This window comes from Chiloscyllium plagiosum, chromosome 30 (genome assembly GCF_004010195.1).
Source record: "Chiloscyllium plagiosum isolate BGI_BamShark_2017 chromosome 30, ASM401019v2, whole genome shotgun sequence".
Taxonomy (NCBI): domain Eukaryota; kingdom Metazoa; phylum Chordata; class Chondrichthyes; order Orectolobiformes; family Hemiscylliidae; genus Chiloscyllium; species Chiloscyllium plagiosum.
In genome coordinates this window covers 24,888,296-24,911,277 of record NC_057739.1, presented here as the reverse complement: position 1 = coordinate 24,911,277, position 22,982 = coordinate 24,888,296, and the positions used below count along the sequence as shown (strand labels likewise).

At 39.0% G+C, this 22,982-nt stretch overlaps 1 protein-coding gene across 5 annotated transcripts in view; it reads left to right on the top strand.

Annotated features, from left to right (window-relative positions):
• The window catches only part of LOC122564828 (spermatid perinuclear RNA binding protein), a 167,565-nt gene that overhangs the window by 107,884 nt on the left and 36,699 nt on the right, over positions 1-22,982 (top strand). For 4 of the 5 annotated variants that reach the window (XM_043720135.1, XM_043720131.1, XM_043720132.1 and 1 more), the window contains 8 exons: positions 3,541-3,706; positions 4,183-4,330; positions 7,659-7,753; positions 8,163-8,258; positions 8,600-8,711; positions 9,083-9,180; positions 15,522-15,636; positions 19,421-19,525. In XM_043720135.1, the coding sequence (XP_043576070.1) occupies positions 3,541-3,706; positions 4,183-4,330; positions 7,659-7,753; positions 8,163-8,258; positions 8,600-8,711; positions 9,083-9,180; positions 15,522-15,636; positions 19,421-19,525 (935 nt within the window). The remainder of the gene's footprint in view (positions 1-3,540; positions 3,707-4,182; positions 4,331-7,658; positions 7,754-8,162; positions 8,259-8,599; positions 8,712-9,082; positions 9,181-15,521; positions 15,637-19,420; positions 19,526-22,982) is intronic. The other variant, XM_043720134.1, reaches the window with a different exon arrangement.

Genomic DNA, 22,982 nt, shown 5'->3' with positions numbered 1-22,982 from the left:
CTGGATCTTAGTGTTCGTGCCTCAACAATATATATAGAGGCATGAATTGCAAAAGCAAGGGCTTTAGTTAAGTATTTATAAATGACTGATAATGCCTATCTGAAGGGAACTATTTTGCACAACTGTTGGCAGCATAATCTATGGGTGCAGAGGAGATTTGTTGGAATGGGAGCAAGTAGAAAGAACTTCAGTTATGTGAAGAAGCCAGGGAAGGTTAAGGGAGAGAGTTGAGGTGTTCAAAACTATTGAGAGTGTATTGGGAGAATTTTTTTCTCACTGGCAGAAAGACTGTTACCAGTGAATGCAGATTAGGATAACTTAGTAAACTCAGGACAGATGGGGATGAGACTTTAATGTAGTAAGTCATGTTCTGTAAGGCATTCCTGAAATAGTAGTAAAATTGGATTTGATATTTAATTTACTTTAGAAAATTATCATATCTGACAAAGATTTGCAGGACATGATATCTATATATTAATAAATAGTATATTTGAAAGCTTAAAAATATCATAGAACAAAGAAAATTTGCAGCCCAGAAACAGGCCCTTCGACCCTCCAAGCCTGAGCCGGTCCAAATCCACTGTCTAAACCTGTCGGTCAATTCCTAAGTATCTGTATTCCTCTGCTCCCCGCCTACTCATGCATCTGCCCAGACGCACCTTAACTGAATCCAGCATGTCTGCCTCTACTACCTCTGCTGGCAATGTGTTCCAGGTACCTACCACCCTCTGTGTAAAGTACTTTCCACGTGTATCTCCTCTCACCTTGAACATGTGATCTCTCATTATTAAATCCCTTATCCTGAGAAAAAGCGAATCTCTATCCACCCTATCTATACCCTGTCTTTATTCCTGAAGAAGGGCTCGTGCCCGAAACGTCGATTCTCCTGCTCCTTGGATGCTGCCTGACCTGCTGCACTTTTTCAGCAACACATTTTCAACCCTGTCTTTACCCTGTCTATACCCTTCATGATTTTGTAGACCTCAAGCAGGTGCCCTCTCAGTCTTCTTTTTTCTCATGAAAACAATCCTAACCTACTCAACCTCTCTTCATAGCTATCACCTTCTATACCAGGCAACATCCTCACAAGCCTTCTCTGCACCCTCTCCAAAGCATCCACATTCTTTTGGTAAAATGTGGTGATCAGAACTGTACACAGTATTCTAAATGCAGCCGAACCAATATCTTGTATAGTTTTAACATGACATGCCAGCTCTTATACTCAATACCCACTCCGATGAAGGCAAGCATACCATATGCCTTCTTGACCACTCTATCCATCTGTGCAGCCACCCTTAGGGTACAGTGGACCTGAACTCCCAGATCTCTCTGCTCATTAACTTTTCCCAAGACTCTTCCTTTGACAGCACAGTTCAATCTAAAATTAGACTTACTAAAATGCATCACCTCACATTTGCCTGGATTGAACTCCATCTGCCACTTCTCCATCCAACTCTCCAGTCTATATATTCTCCTGTATTCTTTGACAGTCCCCTATGCTTTCTGCTCCTCCACCAATCTTCGTGTCATCTGCAAACTTACTGATCAGATCACCAATGCCCTCTTCCAGATCATTTATGTTTATCACAAAAAACAGTGGACCCAGCACTGATCCCTGTGGAAAACCACTGGTCACCTTTCTCCATTTCGAGAAACTCCCTTCAACTACTACTCTCTGTCTCCTGTTGCTCAACCAGTTCTTTATCCACCTAGCTAGAATGCCCTGCACACCATGTGACTTTACTTTCTCCATTAGTTTACCATGGAGAACCTTATCAAATGCCTTACTAAAGTCCATGTATGTGATATCTACAGCCCTTCCTTCATCTATCAACTTGGTCACTTCCTCAAGGAACTCTGTTAAGTTTGTAGGCAAGATCTCCCCCGCACAAACCATGTTGCCTGTCACTGATAAGCCCATTCTTTTCCAAATATAAATAGATTTTATCCCTCAATACCTTCTCCAGCAACTTGCCCACGACTAATGTCAGACTCACTTGTCTGTAGTTACCTGGAATATTCCTCCTACCCTTCTTGTACAGGGGGACAACATGAGCAACCGTCCAGTCCTCCGGCACTTCACCTGTGATTAAGGATGCTACAAAGATATCTGTCAGGGCCCCAGCAATTTCTCTCTCACCTCCCTTAACGACCTGGAATAGATCTCATCCGGTCCTGGGAGTTTGTCCACCTTAATATCCTTTAGCCTACCCAATACATCTTATGTCAATGTGATCCAGAGTAAACAAACATCTATCTCTAATCTCAACATTCAGCATGTCCCTCTCCTCAGTGAACACCGATGCAAAGTAATCATTCAGAATCTCACCCATTTTCTCAGGTTCGACACACAACCTTCCTTCCTTATCCTTTAGCGGATCAACCCTTTCTGTAGTTACCCTCTTGCTCCTTATATATGAATAAAAAGCCTTGGGATTCTCCTTAATTCTGCTCGCTAAAGTTACTTCATGACACCTTTTACCCCGCTTGATTCCTCATTTAGATTGGTCCTACTCTCCCGATATTCCTCCAAGGCCTGTTCTGTTCTTAGCTGCCTGGACCTTATGTACATTTCCCTTTTCTTCTTGACTAGTTGCACGATTTCTCCTGTCATCCATGGTTCACAAATATTGCCTTTCCTATCCCTTGTTTTCAAAGGGGCATACCTATCCTGCACTATCTTCAACTCATCTTTGAAAGCTTCCCACGTATCAAATGTGGACTTCCCTTCAAATAGCTGCTCCCAATCCACATTTCCCTGCTGAATTTTGATATAATTAGCCTATGCCTCGTTTAATACTCTTCCCTTTGGACCACTCTCATCTTTATCTACGAGTATTCTAAAACTTAGAGAATTGTGGTCACTGTTCTTGTACCACTTGGCCTGGCTCATTCTCCTACACCAGGTCCATAGAAATCACAGAATCCCTTTGTGTGGAAGTAGTCCATTCAGCCCATCAAGTCGACACTGACCCTCCGAAGAACAACCTACCCAGTTCCACCCCTCTACTCAATCCCTGTCACCCCACATTTTCCATGGTTTATCCACCTAACTGCACATCTTTGGACTGTGAGAGGAAGAGCAGGAGAATCGACGTTTCGGGCATGAGCCCTTCTTCAGGAATCATGCCCATGCCCATGCTATGTTTCAGGCTCATGCCCGAAACGTCGATTCTCCTGCTCCTTGGATGCTGCCTGACCTGCTGCGCTTTTCCAGCAACACATTTTCAGCTCTAATCTCCAGCATCTGCAGTCCTCACTTTCTCCTACTGTGGGAGGAAGACCAGACACCCAAGGGAGCGCCATGCAGAAATGGGCAGAATGTGCAAACTCCACACAGACAGTCGTCGGAGGCTAGAATCAAACCCAGATATATGGCTCTGTGAGGCAGCTATGTTAACCACTGGGCCACTGTGCCACACCATATTGTGCCCTTCAAAGGACAAATTATTTTGGCTCTTTGTAGAAGATTTGCCACATGTAATTACTTTTCCCTATTTGAAGGAAAAATAAATCACATAATTGATCTTGATTTAACAGTGAACAGAGTGGTCGAGTATTGTGTGGAGTGATGCGAATTGGATTGGTTGCAAAGGGTTTACTGATAAAGGGGGACCTGGATTTGGAGCTTGTGCTGATGTGTAAAGAAAAGCCAACTGAGAAGTTATTACACACTGTCTATACCAATTTACCAATACAAATACAGGTGAGTTTGGCAAAATCTGTTTTGCTTGATAGGAAAATGCTCCAACTGCGATTGAATGTGATTGCATGTTTGAAATGTTCGATTTGGACTATATGACACACTGTTTAATAACTGTTGCCAAAATGTACAAAATAAGGATCTAATCCAGTAAAAATTCATCAACCTATATGGGTAGTTGAAGCAGACCCCACGAAGTCTCATGACATCAGGTCAAACATGGTCGAGGAAACCACCTGATTTATGCCCCCCGCCCATGTGTCTCCCTCTTTCATGCTTTCCCTCCCTTCCACTCACTGGTGGTTGCTGTCATGCTGTCTTGCACATGTATGCTGTTTCATGCTGACACTCTGTTTCTGCTGCGCACGCATGTGGCATGCAGGTCCTCTCTTCACAATATGCTAATGTATATGTAGTCTGCTTTGTTTCTTTAGACTAAAATTACATGTGTCAATGTTTTCAAATTTTGGCACCTTTAGAAACTTTCAGAAGAAAAGTATGAAGTTGAGAAGTGTGTGGAAGAAGCAGCTATTACTGTTCAAAATACAAAAGAACCCAAGTTGACACTCAAGATTATTCTGAGTTCTCCAGTGGTGAGAGATGAAATGGAAAAGAAAGAAGATGGAGGTATATTGCCTAGCATTTTTCAGATACGTGTTACATGTTTTCTATATTGTTGCTTGCTTGTAAGACTTCTGTGGTCTTGCAGAGCAGGTTTGAACACACCTTGAAAATTACTTCTGAGCTCTCAGCGGTCACTTACAGCAAAGCATGCGGACCATTTCAAAAATGAAAAGCAAAGAGTTCCTTATCCAGAATTTCAAACGTAGTTATTTTAATTCAGATTTCTAAATAAATTGATACCTGTAAATTTATGATATTGAAATACAGCACCATCTTAAGTAAAATTGAATATTCCATATTTAAAGGTGTACAACTCCATATTAGTAATTCTTATTAGTATTTAGTTACCTGACTCTTGCATATTTCACAACATGTTCTGCCCATGTAAATGTTGTAAGACTTTCTGCGTTTTTAATAATCTATACAGTGTCAATTTGCCCCATCTCAGTGCTGTAAAATACAAACCATGCACAATATAATAGAAATAATAATGCGTTTTAATCCAGAAGCATTCATCAATGTAGAACCAACCATTATACACTTCAAATGTATTCATATGTTTTGGAAGAGAATAACAGATAATTAATGTTTGTGCAGAACATTAGTATTTAATGGTATGGCAGTACAGCACATGTAGGCATGCAGTTTTGTTTGTAGCCCTAAGCACCAGTGGCAAGATTTGTAAAATGGCTATGCTTCAACAGAATTTCTCTTAATAAATAACATCTTAAAACATTGAAACTTGTTAAGCACAACCTACATTTTCTGACTCTAATTTAAAAATCTGTAATCTAGATACACTGCTCTTATATCATGTGTAACTTATAAGAATTGGACTTTGAACCTAAAGGATATTTGATATTCAAACAGACAATATAAATATGATTATCTTCAAATATGCTTTGAGTACATTTATTTAAAGTGCATGAAACTTAGAGCAGCACTGAGATTGGGAAAGGAAAAGAGCTGGTAAGAATAAAGTAGTGTTAATTTGTTTTTATTGTTTACTTGTAGGCTTTTATTTTGGTTTAGTCTCCAAAGCGTGTCAGTGGTAGTTTGTTGAGCCTTACTGGACAATGTCAGACCTTTGACCAACTGGCCGCTCTCTGTCATGGGAATGGAGGCAGCTGTGCCCACCTGGGCAGGAGGGGACTCCCTGTTGCTGTTCTCCCCATTTCTAGACTTGCTACAAGTCCCTTCAGTAATATTCCTACTGTTCAGCAAGAAATTATGGTATAAAATAAGCTTAGAAACTTAACAAGTTTCCAAATAAACTCCATTAGTAAAAACCAACTGATTTAAGTACACATTAGTCTAAAGTTAATACCATACAGAATTTCCTGCCTCACAGTATGCTATACAGTCACTAATCAGCACCCAAAGCAATGTGGGCTTAGGAGACTTACTCAGCTGTTTACATTTTGTCTTATACGAATGATTCATGTGCATTCATGCCCTGCTCTCTAGGTTGGGGGAAATCTTGAAGTCGCTTGTGCTGTTGCATAATTTGAAAAGTTGAGATAAGCAAGTTGTTGACATCTACGGACCATGTGACTTACAATTATCGGTTTGAAATTAATGTATTGACAGCAACAAAAATGGAAGAATTTTGAGTTAAACTTTCTCGATTTAGTTCTTGAATTAACTATTACCATTACTTCAACTTCTTCACCAAGATTTTAACATTTTAGCATTTTGTTAAATCCAATATAGAGTCAGTCATGATGCCATGCAGTACAGATATAAAGCCTCTTGAGATGTTTATTGGATTCATACTGCTTGAAATGTAGTTTGGGTGTCAGTAAAACTTTTATATTGGCAGTGGGCATAATTTTCCCTGCTGAATGGCTTTCTGCCAAACATGCTGAATCTATTCTGCAGGGAGTTATATACTTTGCTGTCATCATGAGCCATGGAACACTTCTTTATTTGATGGTAAAACTAGCATTTTGGAAGTTTACATTAATTTCAAACTCAAAATTGTACAGGGCATGAAGTGAATACATGAGTGTTTTAAAAGGGACTTTGGTGCAAGTCTACCCCATTCACTGCCTGCTCTTTGTCCCTTGCCCTTACCTTTTTTTTCTGTAGAACTTGCATGTAAAAGATGACTGACTGCAAAAAGAATGTATTGTTGTATTTCAATACAAGTTTATAGGAGAACTGTTTTCAGTGCAATGAACTGGATTGCAAGAACCTTTTTAAAAAAAAACAAAATTTAATAGTGGGAGCACTGTTTAAATTAACCATAGCCCTTGGACATTAATACGGACTGACGCTATATTTATAGTTTGAAACAAATTGGTAATAAGCTTTTTTTTAGGGGGAGAGTGAGGGAAAGGACATAACTGAGTGATGAAGAAGTGAGTGAGATTTTGCAATTTGATATGTTTTGATACTGAATTGCCCCTGCAGACAGTCATCCTTTATGCTGTCTAATCCAATGTTTTAGACTATTAACCACCCATCTACAGCAGTTTATCTTTGTACCCCTTGTGTAAGAAATATTGTACTTTATAGCAGATGTTTTTGTTCCTTTAAAAGGCAGAAAACTCCAACTGTTTGAAAATATTTGAAATTATTATATGCCTCTTTAAATTTCGGTAGGGGTTAACTGCCAGATTGAGTTTCTGTTACATTTTAATACCTCTGTTGCAAGTCTCTATGGGTAGTTTACTTCCATCAGAATCTAAAGCCAACTGACAGTTTTGGTGAGAACTTTTCAGAAGACAAGAACTTCCACAAGTTGCACTTGCATAAGGCATTAAAATGATAAGGCCGTACGTAGCTAATTTCTGGTTCCCTGGGTCTGAAATGTTGATGTTGTGTTGCAGCAATAAGAGAGAATTGCAAAACTATTTTTACATTACTTTGATAGTGTAAGCTCTTCATTTTGATCATAAGTTGAAATTATTGTTAAGGGAAATCCAAGTTGAAGAATTCAAAAATTTGGGAGTAGGTCATGTTTTCTCTCCTATTCACTATTTTAATATAGAGCTACCCAAGAAACCAGAAATTAAGGAGGCCTGTCTAACAGTCAACAAAAGTATCTGCTGTGTGGTATAATCTGTTGTGTTCTGCATTTTAAATAAGACTCAGAATCATATACTCTGCAGTTGATATGCCATTGATTCGTATCCCGAATGAATGCCTTTTGCTTCTGTCTCACATGTTCACGTTACTGTAAATGGCTGTTGTAGTAACCACAATGCACTATTAAACCATTAAAATTTCTGGGAGCCTTGTTTGCCTAGGATGCTGCCACTCCCTAGTACTGAATGACAGAAACCCCTTGGTCAAACTGTATCTGTCTTCTTATTCCATTCACCAGTAGAAAATTTTGCGATGAAAGATCCACCGGACTTATTGGACAGGCAGAAATGCCTAAACGCCTTGGCGTCTCTGCGACATGCCAAATGGTTTCAGGTTGGCTACTTGTTCTTACCTTATTGTTATTGTAGCCTTATGAGGTTTTAATGTTAAAATGATTTGTTATTTTGAAACATTTGATGCTATTCATTTGCTCTTTGTAGCTTTGGTACTCTGCGCACAGTTTAAGCTCAGTCGGTGTACTACAATAGGTAGTTTATTTTTGCTAGTTATCATGAGGCTACAAAAGCAATTGTTAAACATTTATCCTTTTTGCTTGTATTTGAAGTCGATCATTCTAGAGATGGAGTTTGTTCTCTGTAAATTTTCATTTTTGTTTGCATGATAATTTAATTTAATTTTCTAAGTCACTGAGAAGTACCAAGGTACTATGTAATTTGCATCTGCAAAGCCAATGATAATTACATCATATCACATGATATCACAACAATTCTGTATGTTTTAGGCAAGGGCAAATGGATTAAAGTCATGTGTAATTGTGATTCGTATTCTACGTGATTTATGCAACAGAGTGCCCACATGGGGACCATTGAAAGGCTGGGTAAGTTTACATATAGGCTGTGCACTTGTCAAACAAAATGGCCCAAATACAATGACATTTTGGAATAACACTCTGGATTTAATTAAATGTAGTAGTTTGATACATCAAATATAATTTTAAATTCATGCAAGCTTTTGAGGGATTTATCTTGGTGAAATTGTAATTAAGTTTATCTCTTGGCACTGACCAGGTGAATTTGAACTAAGAATTTGGGATTGTATTTATTTGGAAATAATCTTGAAAATCTTTCATCCATTTGAAATGGATGTAATTTTGTGAAAACAAAATCTCCATTATGTGTTACCATTTGTGACTGATCTCTTATTCCTTATTGTATTTAGCCCCTTGAACTTATTTGTGAAAAAGCCATAGGTACTAGTAATAGACCATTAGGGGCTGGTGAAGCCTTGAGACGTGTAATGGAGTGCTTGGCATCAGGGATTCTCCTACCTGGTAAGATTCTCAATTCACAATTAAGAAATGTATTAGAATTGCTCATATTAAAATTTGGTATTTTGACATTTTTTTTTCCAAAAGTTCTGTTTAATTTTAATAAGCTAGATAATGTGTGGTGTTCGGTTTTTGTATGAAGCTTTCCGAATTAGTAGTCACTGCCAAATACTGGGACAGAATTGATTTTAAAATCAGCTAAAGTGCATAAGATTTAACATTTATTCTTTATAAATTTCAAATGAAAATATGTTCAGCTTATTAGAATGGTTATGAGCTAAGCAGTTACTAAGTGTTGTACGTTGACATAGAGAATTTATCCTACTACATATCTGCTGCTTGAAATGTTAATTCTTAGTTTATTTTCTATGCAGGTGGTCCAGGATTACATGATCCTTGTGAAAAAGATCTAACTGATGTGTTAATCTCAATGACTCCTCAGGAAATGGACAACATTACTCATAGTGCCCAGGTATGTTTGATAATTAGGATCATGACTATTGAAAATTTTCACTTGGTGAAATAGAATTGTAGTAAATCATAAGAAATCCTCTTCCCATTATGAAACTTTGGCTTGTTTTTGAAAATGGGTGCATTCAGACCACCTATACCTGTAAACAATAATTGTTTGTAAATAGTTATGTAAACTTAATGCAGAAGAAAATATATTCACGAATTTAGTGGTTACATATCTTTATATCTTGTTAATGGCCAGTTGAGAACGTGTGGAAGGTGATAATTATGAAAGCTTTTACTTTAAATGAAAGGATTTAACTGGATAAGTAAATAAGATGGGAATCATAGAAGTAGGCCATCCAGCCAATCAAGTCCATATTGCCACTCCAAAGACCTTCCCTCCCAGAACCATTCCCGTACCTGCAACCCGCATTTCATATGTGGCTAACCCACCTAGCCTGCACGTCCATAAGTCCTTAAGGAATAGGAGCAGAATTAGGCCATTCGGCCTATTGAGTCTGCTCCAACATTTGATCATGGCTGATATGCTCCTCACCCCCATTTTCCTGCCTTCTCTCGATATCCCTTCAATCCATTACTAATTAAAAATCTGTAACTCCTCCTTAAATTTACTCACTGTCCCAGCATCCACTGCACTTTGGGGTAGCAAATTCCACAGGTTCATAACCCTTTGGACGAAGTAGTTTCCCCTCAACTTAGTTTTAGGATAAAGGGTAGCAAATTTAAAACAATGACCTCTTGTCCTAGAATAGTCAACAAGAGGAAGCAGTTGCTCCATGTCTATTTTATCCACACCTTTTATCATCATTAATTTGATCTCCCCTCATTCTTCTAAATTCCAGAGAGTAAAGGCCTAAACCATTCAATCTCTCTCCATACAACAAATCTCTCATCTCTGGAATCAATCTCGTAAACCTCCTCTGAACTGCCTCTAATGCCACTACATCTTTTTTCTCAAATAAGGGGGCCAAAACTGCACAATACTCCAGGTGCGGTCTCACCAATACCTTGTATAGTTGCAACAATACTTCCTTACCTTTGTATTCTATTCCTTTAAATATAAAAGCCAGCATTCCATTTGCTTTTTTTATTAGCTGCTGTACCTGCATGCTAGTTTTCTGTGGCTCATGAATGAGTATGCAGAGGCCCCTCTTCACTGGAGCATGCCGAAGGCTCTTCCCATTAGGATAATAGATCGCCTTACCATTCTTTTGACCCAAATGCATGACCTCGCACTTATTCACATTAAACTCCATTTGCCATGTTTTAGCCCATTTCCTAACCTATCTATATCCACTTGTAAGGTTTTTATTTCCTCATTGAATTTTTGTCCTGCCCATTTTCATGTCGTCTGCGTCTTCTATCCCTGCATCCAAGTCGGTTAATGTAGATTGTAAATATCTGGGTCCAATGACCAAACACTGTGGCGTTCAGAAAAACAATATTTGTTCCGACTCTGTCTTCTGTCCATCAGTCAGTCATCTGTCTAGATTAATAAATTACCCTTAATTCCATTTGATCAAACCTTGTGAATTAACTTTTTGTGCGCCACCTTATGAAACGCCTTCCGGAAGTCCAGATAAATTACATCTATAGTATTCCCATTATCCACTTTGCCTATTACATCTTCAAAGACACTTAGCAAATTAGTCAAGCATGATTTGCTGTTCATAAAACCATGCTGACTCTGATAGATAGCATTTTGACTTTCCAAATGTCCTGATATTACTTCCTTGATAACTGATTCTAACACTTTCCAACAGTAGATGTTAAATTAACTGGCCTGTAATTTCCCACATTGTGCCTCCCTCTGTTTTTGAATAAGGGCATTATATTAGCCATTTTCCAACCCACTGGAACCTTTCCCTTGTCCAGGGAATTTTGGGATATTGCAACCAATGGATCTATGATCTCCATAGCCACTTCCTTCAATGACCAAGGATGTCGGCCATCAGGCCCGGGGGAGTTGTCTGACCTTAATCCTAATAGTTTGCGCAGTACCTTTTCCCTATCGATGTTGTTTGTTTTAAATTCTACTTTATCTATTGTTCTGACTTGCCTTTTCCAACAGGAGTGGTATTACTGTCTTCCACTATGAAAACTGAGGCAAAGTATTGATTCAGCATCTCTGCCATCTTAGTGCTCCCCACTACTGACTCTTTGGTTTCATCTTCCAATATTCTACCAACATTCACATGAGCGACTCTCTTCCCTTTTGCTATCCTTTTTGATATTTTGTGCTGGTTTTCTTTTTATAATTTACAGTAGCTCTTTTTGTAAATTTTTAAGCATCCCTTTGTTTATGTTTGAAAGTTCCCAATCTTCCAGCCTGTCACTGGCCTTTACAATATGGTGAACCTTAGTTTTTGACATTGTACTGTCCTTGACCTCTTTATTTAGCCATGGATGTCTTTTTTTTTAACTTTTGGAGTGCTGCACCTTCATCAATTTCTTACATTCAATGAACTCTGCCTCCAGGCTACCCTTGACAATTTGATTCTTCCAGGGCTGCAAACGTTTCGTCCCCTGTCTAGGTGACATCCTCAGTGCTTGGAAGCCTCCTGTGAAGCACTCCTGTGTTTCCTCCGGCATTTATAGTGGCCTGTCCCTGCCGCTTCCGGTTGTCAGTTTCAGCTGTCCGCTGTAGTGGCCGGTATATTGGGTCCAGGTCTATGTGTTTGTTGATCGAGTTTGTGGATGAGTGCCATGCTTCTAGGAATTCCCTGGCTGTTCTTTGTTAAGATAAGAAGGAAAAGACATTGATAAAGGTACAGAAAATGTATATAGAATGTATTGATACACCACACACATACGTCAATCCCATATTACATATTGATGGAGATTGTTACACCTCACTGAGGTAGCAGATTGGAAATCAAGCCTCACTCTTCCTGGGGTCATCCAAAATGGTGAATTTTTTTTTCGAAGTTCACAAAACTTTCTAGTTTACCTGAGTCTTAGTCCCAAATTGACAGAAAGTACCGACTAGCTTTCTGTACTTACAAGGCTTACTATTTATTAGAAATAAATTAACTCTAATTCCAGAGAAATAATGACAACCCATTGACAACTACTCATCACAACTCTAAGATCCTCAAAAACTCCCCTTTGAATGGACATATACACAAGGCTGGTTCAGTGGTCCTGCACACAGGATCTGATGAAATGATTCTCGTGCAGATCAGAATGCTGATTCTTCGTGTTCCTTCTCCAGGTGCTGCCATTGGTTTACAAGAGATACAGGGTAGCTTATAAAAGATCAGACTTATTCATTAAAGGTTATAGCTTACTACAACTACTGATGTAAAGGAAGATCAGTTGGTTTTCCTGAGATTTAAAGTAGTTTTTACTGCAGGGAACAGAGGTGATGATGAACAGTTCCTCAGATGTTGGAGGTCAGATGACTTCTCCCTATCTTTTCATATCCACAAGCTATTCAGTTACCTGGGAGCCAATCACATAGTTGTTGGCACCAAGAAGGTCTTTGTCAAAGACTCATAAAGTCATACAGGTATACAGCATGGAAACAGACCATTCGGTCCAACCTGTGCATGCCAACCAGACGTCCCAACCCAATCTAGTCCCACCTGCCAGCACCCGGCCCATATCCCTCCAAACCCTTCCTATTCATATACTCATCCAAATGCCTTTTAAATGTTGCAGTCGTACTAGTCTGCACTACTTCCTCTGGCAGCTAATTCCATCAATAACCACTGTCTGCATGAATATGTTGCCCCTTAGGTCTCTCTTATATCTTTCCCCTCTTACCCTAAAACAATACCCTCTCATTATGGAATCCCCCACCCCAAAGAAGAGACCTCATCATTTTATAAAACTCTGTAAGGTCACCCCTCAGCCTCTGATGCTCCAGGGAAAACAGCCCCAGACTATTCAGCCTCTCCTTCTAGCTCAAATCCTCCAACCCTAGCCCTAGTAGCCACACACGCAGACGACAAGCAACATGAATTTGACTGGGACAACACTACCATTATAGGGCAAGCCAAACAAAGAACAGCCAGGGAATTCCTAGAAGCATGGCACTCATCCACAAACTCGATCAACAAACACATAGACCTGGACCCAATATACCGGCCACTACAGCAGACAGCTGAAACTGACAACCGGAAGCGGCAGGGACAGGCCACTATAAATGCCGGAGGAAACACGACAGAAGCGCTTCACAGGAGGCTTCCAAGCACTGAGGATGTCACCTAGACGGGACGAAACGTTTGCAACAAAAACTTCCTGCTTGGCGAACAGAACCACAGCAACGAGCACCCGAGCTACAAATCTTCCCACAAACTTTGATTCTTCCAATCTACGTGCATGTTAAAATCGTCCATGATTATTGCTGTACCTTTCTTGCAAGTCTCTAATATTTCGTGGCTTATTCTGTGCCCCAGAACTGCTGTATAGATTACTCTGACCAAATACTATTTCTCTTTGCTATTTCTTATTTCTACCCAGACTGATTCTATGTCTTGATCTCCTGTGCTTATGTCATTTCGAGTTAAAGCATTGATTCTTTCCTTCACCAGCAAGGCCACATCACATCCTTTTCTTTTCAGTCTATCTTTCCGAAATGCTGAGTACCCCTGGGTATTCAGTTCCCAGACTTGGTCTCCCTGTAACCATATCTCAGTAATCGCTACCAAATTGTACTCTTGTTCCTATTTGCACTATTAACTCATTACTTTTGTTTCGAATGCTTTGTGCATTTATTATAAAGCTTTTAAATTTGTTCCAATGTTACATTTCTCAACTATAATTCCTTGATGCGTAAAGATATTCACCTGTTTTGTCCCTCCCCTTTGTCTGGTAATCATCCGCCACATCACTAATCTGCACTCCTACCTCCTCCTTTATGATGGGTTTTCTAATTTCCCCTATAACTGAACCACCCCCACCCCGATTTAGTTTAAAGCCCTTTCTACAGCCCAAGTAGTGCATTTCTCTGGTACCAACACACTTCAGGTGAAGACCATCCCATCGGAACATGGCCCTTCTTCCCCAGTACTGGTGCCAATGTCCCATGAATTCAAACCTATTTCTCCCACACTAATCTTTGAGCCACTCATTTACTTGCTTAATCTTATTGACCCTGTGCCAATTAGCTCATGGCTCAGGTAGTAATCCAGGGGTTATTACCTTGGATTATTGTCCTTGAACAGTATGGGTAATTTAGCATGACAAATCCACCTAACCTGCACATCTTTGGACTGTGGGAGGAAACCAGAGCACATGGTGGAAACCCATGCAGACGTGGGGAGAATGTTCTAACTCCACACAGCCTAATGTTTGAATTGAACCCAGGTTCCTCGCACTGTGAGGCAGCAGTGCTAACCATTGAGCCATCATCTGACACCAAGGAAGGAGGAGAAGTATATGTTAATAGGCTTAGATGAACAGTGATAGAGAGTGGCTTATATGGAATGTAATACCCTGCATGAATCTTTGGGCCAGTGGCATATTTCTTTGCTGTACATTCTGTTCTGTGGACTAGGCATGATAAAACCTGACCAGATTATCTCATTGTATGTAAATATTGGAAAATGTATATGTACATATGTACACACACGCCTCTCTCTGCCCCTCCTTGTCTAAGTTTGTCAACATGTGCTTCCAGGCCTTTCCTCCTTGTGTATTTTAGTATTAAACTTAAAATCATTTCTTCTTTTCCTCTAACTTGTTGGGACTGTAAAATTCCCTAACAAGAAAATAACCTGATGAAACTTGCCTGGATTTGAGTTGCCATTGGACTCTTGAAAGCAAAAAAGGGACTGGGCGTTTAAAAAAATAGCCAGGCAATGGTATGAATTAAACTTAGTGTTGTTTCTAAACATTCTTGGTAGCCTGAGTGTGATTGGAAGCATTCTGTGTGGAGAATCTTGGGAAAGTTCATGCAATTTAGTTATCAGGAGACATTAATTCTTCCTTTAAAGATGTCATTAATAGATTGTGTCCCTGTGTAGTATGATGTCTGTTTGACATACTCCTCCACTTTGACAGGCTATTCAAATATAATGACAGTAAAGCTGAACTTGATACTCACTTTGTCCAAATGTACTTCCAGCAGAAGTTACTGAATATCAAATCAGAAATGAAAATCCAAGCAATTTTTCTACCAATTATGACTGCAATTCTACCTCAGTTGCATGTTTTGCACATGGCCAGTAATCTGAATTGTTCCTTGCCTGCATAGCTCACTTTATTCCCTGGGTAAATTGCTAAGCCATTTTGTGAAGCTCTTCTATGTTAGCTAACACAAACCAATCTAAAATCCTGCATAAAACTATGAAATTGTAACTAATTTATTTGTAAATGTTGTGCTTGCAGCATGCTCTTAGACTCATGGCCTTTGGTCAAATCTACAAAGTATTGGAGATGGACCCACTTCCATCAACAAGAACCTCCATTCAAAAATGGTCCAGATCTGTGAATGAGCGAGATGGTGAGCAGAAGTTCATTTTTTGCAAGATGTAGTTTGACACACTGATCTGTTTTTTTTTGACAAGTAGTAATAATAGAAAACTGTCAGCATTAACTGTCATTGCCCCTCCAAAGTTAATTTCTTAAGTCTGCAGATATGCAATTAAATGGGAAAACCAGAGTTGTAGTAATTGGTTCTATATTTTCTAAACAACCTGTTCATAAATGCTATTATGCACCTGTGGAGCACTTGGGTCTTGAACCTGGGCCTCCTGTTTGGAGGTAGGACATTACTACTGCACTGCTTTGATTGATTCTACACTTGTTTGCAGGAATGGAGTGTCTGTTGAAGTTTCCACACAGTTCTTTCAAGAAAGAATTACTCAGCTGACAATCTGACTGTTGATACTTTTATCTCATGAGAACAAACCTTGAAAGGGTTGCAACTTGTGGAATGAGGTGTAGCTGGGTTTTTAACGGCATACTAAACTTCTGATTACAGCTTACTGGCCTCATTGACTGTACAAGGTTAATTTTATATTTATGGAATACCATTTCCTCTGAGATAAATTAAATGACATTTCGGGTTAGATATACCAATTTCTACCTCAATCCTATGTTTATAACCATTATTTTGCTTCATATAAAATGCTAATTAACTGAAACATTAAGCATATTTTACTTCTCATTTACTATTTGAGAATACGTAAGGTGATTGGCAGCTTACCCTGCTTAATATCATGATTACTTGATGCCTGGAGATCATATTTCATAAAAACTACAGAAAATTTAAGCTCAATTTATTCGGCCACTGAACATATGACAGCCCTCTCATTCAAAAACAAAACTCAGTGAATCTTTGTTGGACCATCTCCTGGGGAACCATATCCTTGTTTGAAAATTGAGACCAAAGTTTGCACCATGCTCTAGATGAGGTACTGTCTTTGTTCTGTTTGCTTATCGCCTGACTTCCTTATCCTTGTACTCAAGTCCACTTTTAAGAATGGCTAACATGTTACTTGCCTTTCTACTTCCTTGCTGTGGCTGGAATATTTAATGACCGCTAGATGTTAAAAGTATTGGTCTCCGCTCCATTCATTATGAATTTGAATGAATAATTTGAATAAAACTGAAAGTTTCACTTGATAAAACTACTGACTTAAATCAGGGACTAAAAGAAATGTTGATTACATAGTTAAATTACAAAGACTGCATTCACTTCTTTCGAGCAGATTTATGGCTCTGTAGAGACAGGTCCTCAGCACCACCTCAATGTATGGCATTAGGCTGATGAAACTTGCAGTAAGCAGTCAACCAAAATTTAGACAACTGATTTGTGGAGACAAATGTTTATCACTTAAGAACAGTTGTTGTTGTCATTGTCAGAACCTCAAAACAAGGAAGACATCTGCTAGGCCTCATGAATTGAGTCATCAGACCTATCCTGGATCAACTTCCTTTAGAAAGAATGGATTAGAGTTGCCAAGGAAACAGTGCTCGTTCTCTCTGCAATTGCTTTTGTCAATTCTCTGCAACAGTCTATACAGTCAATTTTGGACTTGAGTTGCAGTTTGTTGGTTGAGGCACTGCCTATGCGGTAAAATTGCAGCAAGTTCCTCTCATATACCAATGTCAGGTATCTCTTGTTGCATCTCTTTAGTGCATTTTATAAGATTGTGATTTGGTTAGAATTCTAATTAGAAATCTTAGTTACTCAGTAAAAGTTTAACACTTCAAGATTCCATGATTTGTAAGTAATAAAATGTTTTTCACCTATACAAAAGTCACCACTTCAAATTGTAAATATTATGTACATCTGTGCTAACATCCAGAATTAACATGTGGCAAATATAATTAACAGGCAAACTGGTTACCACAAAATGACCAGTACAACAATAAGCAGTCCTCCCGGATGTTAGTGATCACTGAGTCACTAAAGAAAAAATCCTTCAAACACTGTTTTCCTTGCAAGATACCTCAGCTTATATCGTGGCTACTGGTTTTCCTTTAAGAACAGCTCCAACTCAGCTTGAAGGCCGTCTTGCTTCTTTGTCTACAAGAAATTTTCAGGCAACAGGATGGCAACTGAGACTGCCCCAATGACTGCTCCCTTAACAGCTGTTCAATCTCTTCTGTGATTTCATCCCACTGAAATTGTCCAGGTTACACCTTAACATCTAATTATCTGAATGATCCCAACTATCTCGTACTAAGTAAACAACCATTTCAGCTTCCTTGTGCTGACTTTGCTTTCTAGCTGCACAGAGCAAGTGACTGCTCTGCAACCTCTTATATGTGGGTGGCACAGCGGTTAGCACTGCTGCCTCACAGCACCAGAGACCCGAGTTCAATTCCCGCCTCAGGCAATGTGTGGAGTTTCCACATTCTCCCTATGTCTGCGTGGGTTTCCTCTGGGTGCTCCGGTTTTCTCCCACAGTCCAAAAATGTGCAGGTTAGGTGAATTGGCCATGCTAAATTGCCCGTAGTGTGACGGGGTGAATGTAGGGGAATGCGTCTGGATGGGTTGCTCTGCGGAGGGTCGGTATGGACTTGTTGGGCCGAAGGGCCTGTTTCCACACTGTAAGTAATCTAATCTAATCTAATATCTGGATTGTTCTGTACCCAATGAAATCTCCCAACTGAGGTTGAACCCGCTTTTGAGGCAAGATCTGATGTATGTGTTGGTGCATTTCACAGCTTAAATGTATGGCCCCCTCCAAAAACATATTGGTATAGATTCCCTCACAAATAGTATAAAAACCAATTGTAGGCCAATTGGTTCATTTAAACCTGCTCCACTAATCAACATGCTCATGCGTTCTAATTGTGACCTTAACTTGGCATTCCTGACAACCCCTCCCTCTCCAAAACTGCATGATTGCTTTGAATTACCAAGGTGTTCAACTCACTTTTCAATATATTCCCTAATACAGCTTCCACTGATCTCTGGAAAAGAATTGCAAACACTGACAACCTTCAGAGGAAATTTCATCTCCAGCTTAATTCACCCCCTTTTTTGTTTGTTATACTGTCTATTTTAGTTGTAGATTCCCTCACAGGGGAAACACTCCCTCAGCATCTAACTTGGTAGGCCTCTCAGAATCTGAGATACTGCAATATATGTAGTGCATAGCAAAGGTAAGTTTGTTGTTTTATCTTGCGTAGCTTGATCATTTTACTTGTGTAACAACTGAGGAGTTGTTCACTGATCACAAGGGGACATAATTTTAAGGTGATTGGAGGAAGGTTTAGGGGAGATGTCAGAGGTGGGTTCTTTACATAGAGTGGTGGTTGCATGGGATGCACTGCCAGTGGTGGTTGTAGAGTCAGATACATTTGAGACATTTAAATGACTGTTGGATAGGCTTATGAATGATAGTAAAATGAAGGGTATGTAGGTTAGTTTGATCCTAAAGTAAGACAAAAGGTCGACACAACATCGAGGACCGAAGGGCCTGTACTGTGTTGCACTGTTCTATGTTATTCTTGAAAGTAAGAATCTTTGGAATTCTTTACCCCAGGGGGCTGTGGGTGCTCCGTCTGAGTATGTTTGATGTAGAGATTGGTGATCAGAAGGCTATTAATAGCGCAAAAGATTATGGGAATAGTTTTGGTAAAAGGCATGTGATTAGCCATGATTGTATTAAATGACACAGCAGGCTGAACAAGCTGAAAGGCATACCCTTATTCTTAAATACTATCTCGAAGAATGATAATGGTCAAAACCCATAGTATTGCAGTACAAATCACCATAATTTTGTTGATGAGATCTTTCACCTTACAAAAAGTGAAGTAAAATGCTTCAGGTTTTTTTGCAGGTCCACTGTCAGTACCATTGAAGAGACCGTATGAAGATGGTATGGGAGATGACAAAGATCCAAATAAAAAGATGAAAAGGAACCTGAGAAAAAGTATGCTAATATCTACATTTCCCCATCAATATATCTTAGACAATAGAACACTTGGGGGCATATTTCAACCTGTGTTTTTCATTATTTAGACTATTGAATACCCAATTTGCAACCATCTCTTCCAGGTGGAGAAGTTTTTAAAGCAAATGTTTCAAGTGATAATTCTATTATGTTTATTCTAACATTGAATTATCATAAATCTACCAACACTCTTTCTGATATTTTTGTTCAAAACAACTTGCTTTCTGTAAATGCGAGTTGCAGTCAGTTCTGCTACAATACGTGAATCTTCAACGCGAATTGGCTATAATGCAATTGAATAATTTAAACCATTATTTGTAAAACACAAACTTTCCTTACCTGTAATTGGCTATAATGTGATTCTGCTCCCGTTGTATTAAATGGTGCTGCTATTACATGATTTTCTTATAACGTGGGATTGCATGGGACTGGAACTATTGCTTTATATCAGAACAAACTATTATCCTTTTATTGATATTTACTCTTAAGATCCACCTTCAGTATATGATTTTTTTTAAAAACCCTTGAATTAAAGAACAGGATCATTTAAGAATATGATGCCTAAGACCAAGTATCTCAATGTGAAGGAAATTATAAGATTATGGTCTTAATTTTGATATAGGTTAACTACCCAACGTGAAACAATGTGATATGTATTATATGATCAATCGAAAGCCATTATCCCCAACAAACTAGTGTTTTTGATCAAAATCAACACTCTGCTTTCTCGTCAAAGTCCTCAGTGCACTTTTTCAGAAAAATATCCGATTTTCCTGTGAATTTTTTTTATTGACATCAACAAACATATATGTCAAATGGTTCTCCTTGTATCCATTGTTAAGTTCTATTTTTAACTGTCCTCTCAGATTTTGAACTTTGAGTAAGCAATACCAATTTGTTTGGACCATTGTTACTGTCATCTAAAGATTCTGAAAAGCCTTGTTGAATTATTTCCAAATGTATTCTTTTGCAATAAGAGTCAGTGACATGGTATCTATCCTTCGTCAACCTCTTAACATGTAGTATTATCTTTGTTGCCCTCCATGGCGCCTACTCAAGGCTGTCGGAATCATCGTTTGAAAAACAATATCCGTTTCCTCAATGCATTCAGCTTACTTACATTCAAGCTTTTCAACATTGTATAGAAATCTAAATGTATTAAAGTCCTTGATTTTTACATCTGCATACTTTTATATTGTAACAGATTTCAGTAAAGTGCTATGGTAAGTGTATCAAAAAAAGTGATTTATTTTTTAATTTCACCAAGCAAAACAGCTTCAGAGTCTGTCTTTCCAAATAGCAGGATAGCATGATACTTGATAGCAGGATACTTGAAAATAGTGAAAATATTTGATGATCAGAGATCTACTGCATGTATTTGAAATGGCATGGAATAATTTGAGAAATTGTTGAACATACTTTTGCAATGACAAAAAAAGTTCAAAATGCACTTGAAGTCCCAAATATTAAACTTGTAAACAACAAGACACATGATGACATGCTAGCCTAAATAACAGGACACAAAGCAAAAACAAAGGAGCACGTTGATGTTTTCTTTTGATTGTCAGAATGTAGCCCATGGCATGTTCTACTCATCTGAGTTGGGGCTTTTTCTGGTTTTCCATACATGTAAATAAGCTGGATGTGTGAACAGAGGGAATTGTATCAAACGAATACGGGAAATTGGAGGAAAGATGTGAATGTACAAGAAAAGATAGGTAATTAAGGGAACTAAGTATTGTGGTAAATGCAATTCATAGAGTTATCACAACAGAAGACTATTACATAATTGAACAATGCACAGAAGCTGGTAAGTGCTAAAATTCTTGATGTACAAGCACAAAGTATCCAATTGTGCAGAAATGTGGCTTGTTAAAAAGCAATACAGCAGATGGAAATGGTTTCAAAAAGTCAAAAATTCTATATTGTATATGTGGGACTTGGAGTACAAAAGAAGTGACAATGGAGAAATAGTCTGTACTGACTTTAATATAGGAAGATGATACAAAAATTGGTAGGGTAGTGAATAATGAAGAAGGCAGCCTTAGTTTATAGAAGGATATAGATGGGCTGGTCAAATGAGCTGATCAGTGAGAAATGGAATTCAATCCAGTAAAGGTGTGATGACGCACTTCAGCAAGGTAAATAAGGCCAGTGATTATATAATGTGCAGTAGGATCCTGGGAAATACTGAGGATCTGAAGGACATGGAGTGCATGTACACCAGTCCCTTAAGGTATCAGGTCATGTAGGTAAAGTGAGTAAGAAAGCATATGGGAGTCTTGTTTTTATTAGCTGATCCATAGAGTTTAAGAGCTGGGTTGTTATGTTAGAACTGTATACAATACTGGTTAGCTACAGTGTTGTGTACAGTTCTGGATACACATTATAGAAAGAAAGAATCTGATACTACTGGATAGGGTGCAGAGGAGATTTACCAGAATGTTGGTCTGGGTTGGAGAGTTTCAGTAATGATGAGTGATTGGACAGACTAGGGTTGTTTTTCTTAGAGCAGAGGACGTTGAGAGGGGAAGTGAGTAAGATGTCTATCCTGTATATGACTCTTATTTACAAGAAGAAGCTTTTCCCCTTGATATAGGGATCAATGTTTAGAAATCATAGACTTAAAGTAAGGGGTAAAATGTTTTTAAGAGGAGATGCGAGAAAAAAACTTTCACCCAGTGGTGGTGGGAATCTGGAACTCCCTCTCAGGGTTGTGGAAGTAAAAGCCCACAATGTTTAATAAGTGTTTAGATGTGTACTTGCGATGCCAACGCACATTAGGCTATGGGCCAAGTGCTCAAAAATGGGATTGGAATATATAGCTATTGTTCTTGACTGGCGATGAGTCGAAGGGCCTTTTCCTGTGCTCTAGATCTCTCTGACTAAGTGACTTTATGATGAACAGAAGGATCTTGGTCGGCATGCTCATTGGTCCCTTAAATTAGTGGGATGTATAGATAAGGCATTTGGGTACTTGCCTTTATTAGCTGAGACTTAGAATTTAAGTGCAGGGTGTTGATTCTGGAACTGTATGAAAAGTTAGCTGGGCCACAGCTAGAATATCAAGTTCACTTCTGGAATCGACATTATAAGAGAGATGTTAAGGGTTATGGTGAGTGGACGGGCAAGTGGAGCTGAGTCCACAAAAAAGATCAGCCATGATCTTATTGAGTGGCTGAGCAGGTTCAAGAGATTAGATAGGAGAAAGTGAGGACTGCAGATGCTGGAGATCAGAGCTTGAAGATGTGTTGCTGGAAAAGCGCAGCAGGTCAGGCAGCATCAAAGGAACAGGAGAATTGACTTTTCAGGCATAAGCCCTTCTTCAGGAATGAGGAGGGTGTGCCAAGCAGGCTAAGATAAAAGATAGGGAGGAGGGACTTGGGAGAGGGGCGTTGGGAATACGATAGGTGGAAGGAGGTTAAGGTGAGGGTGA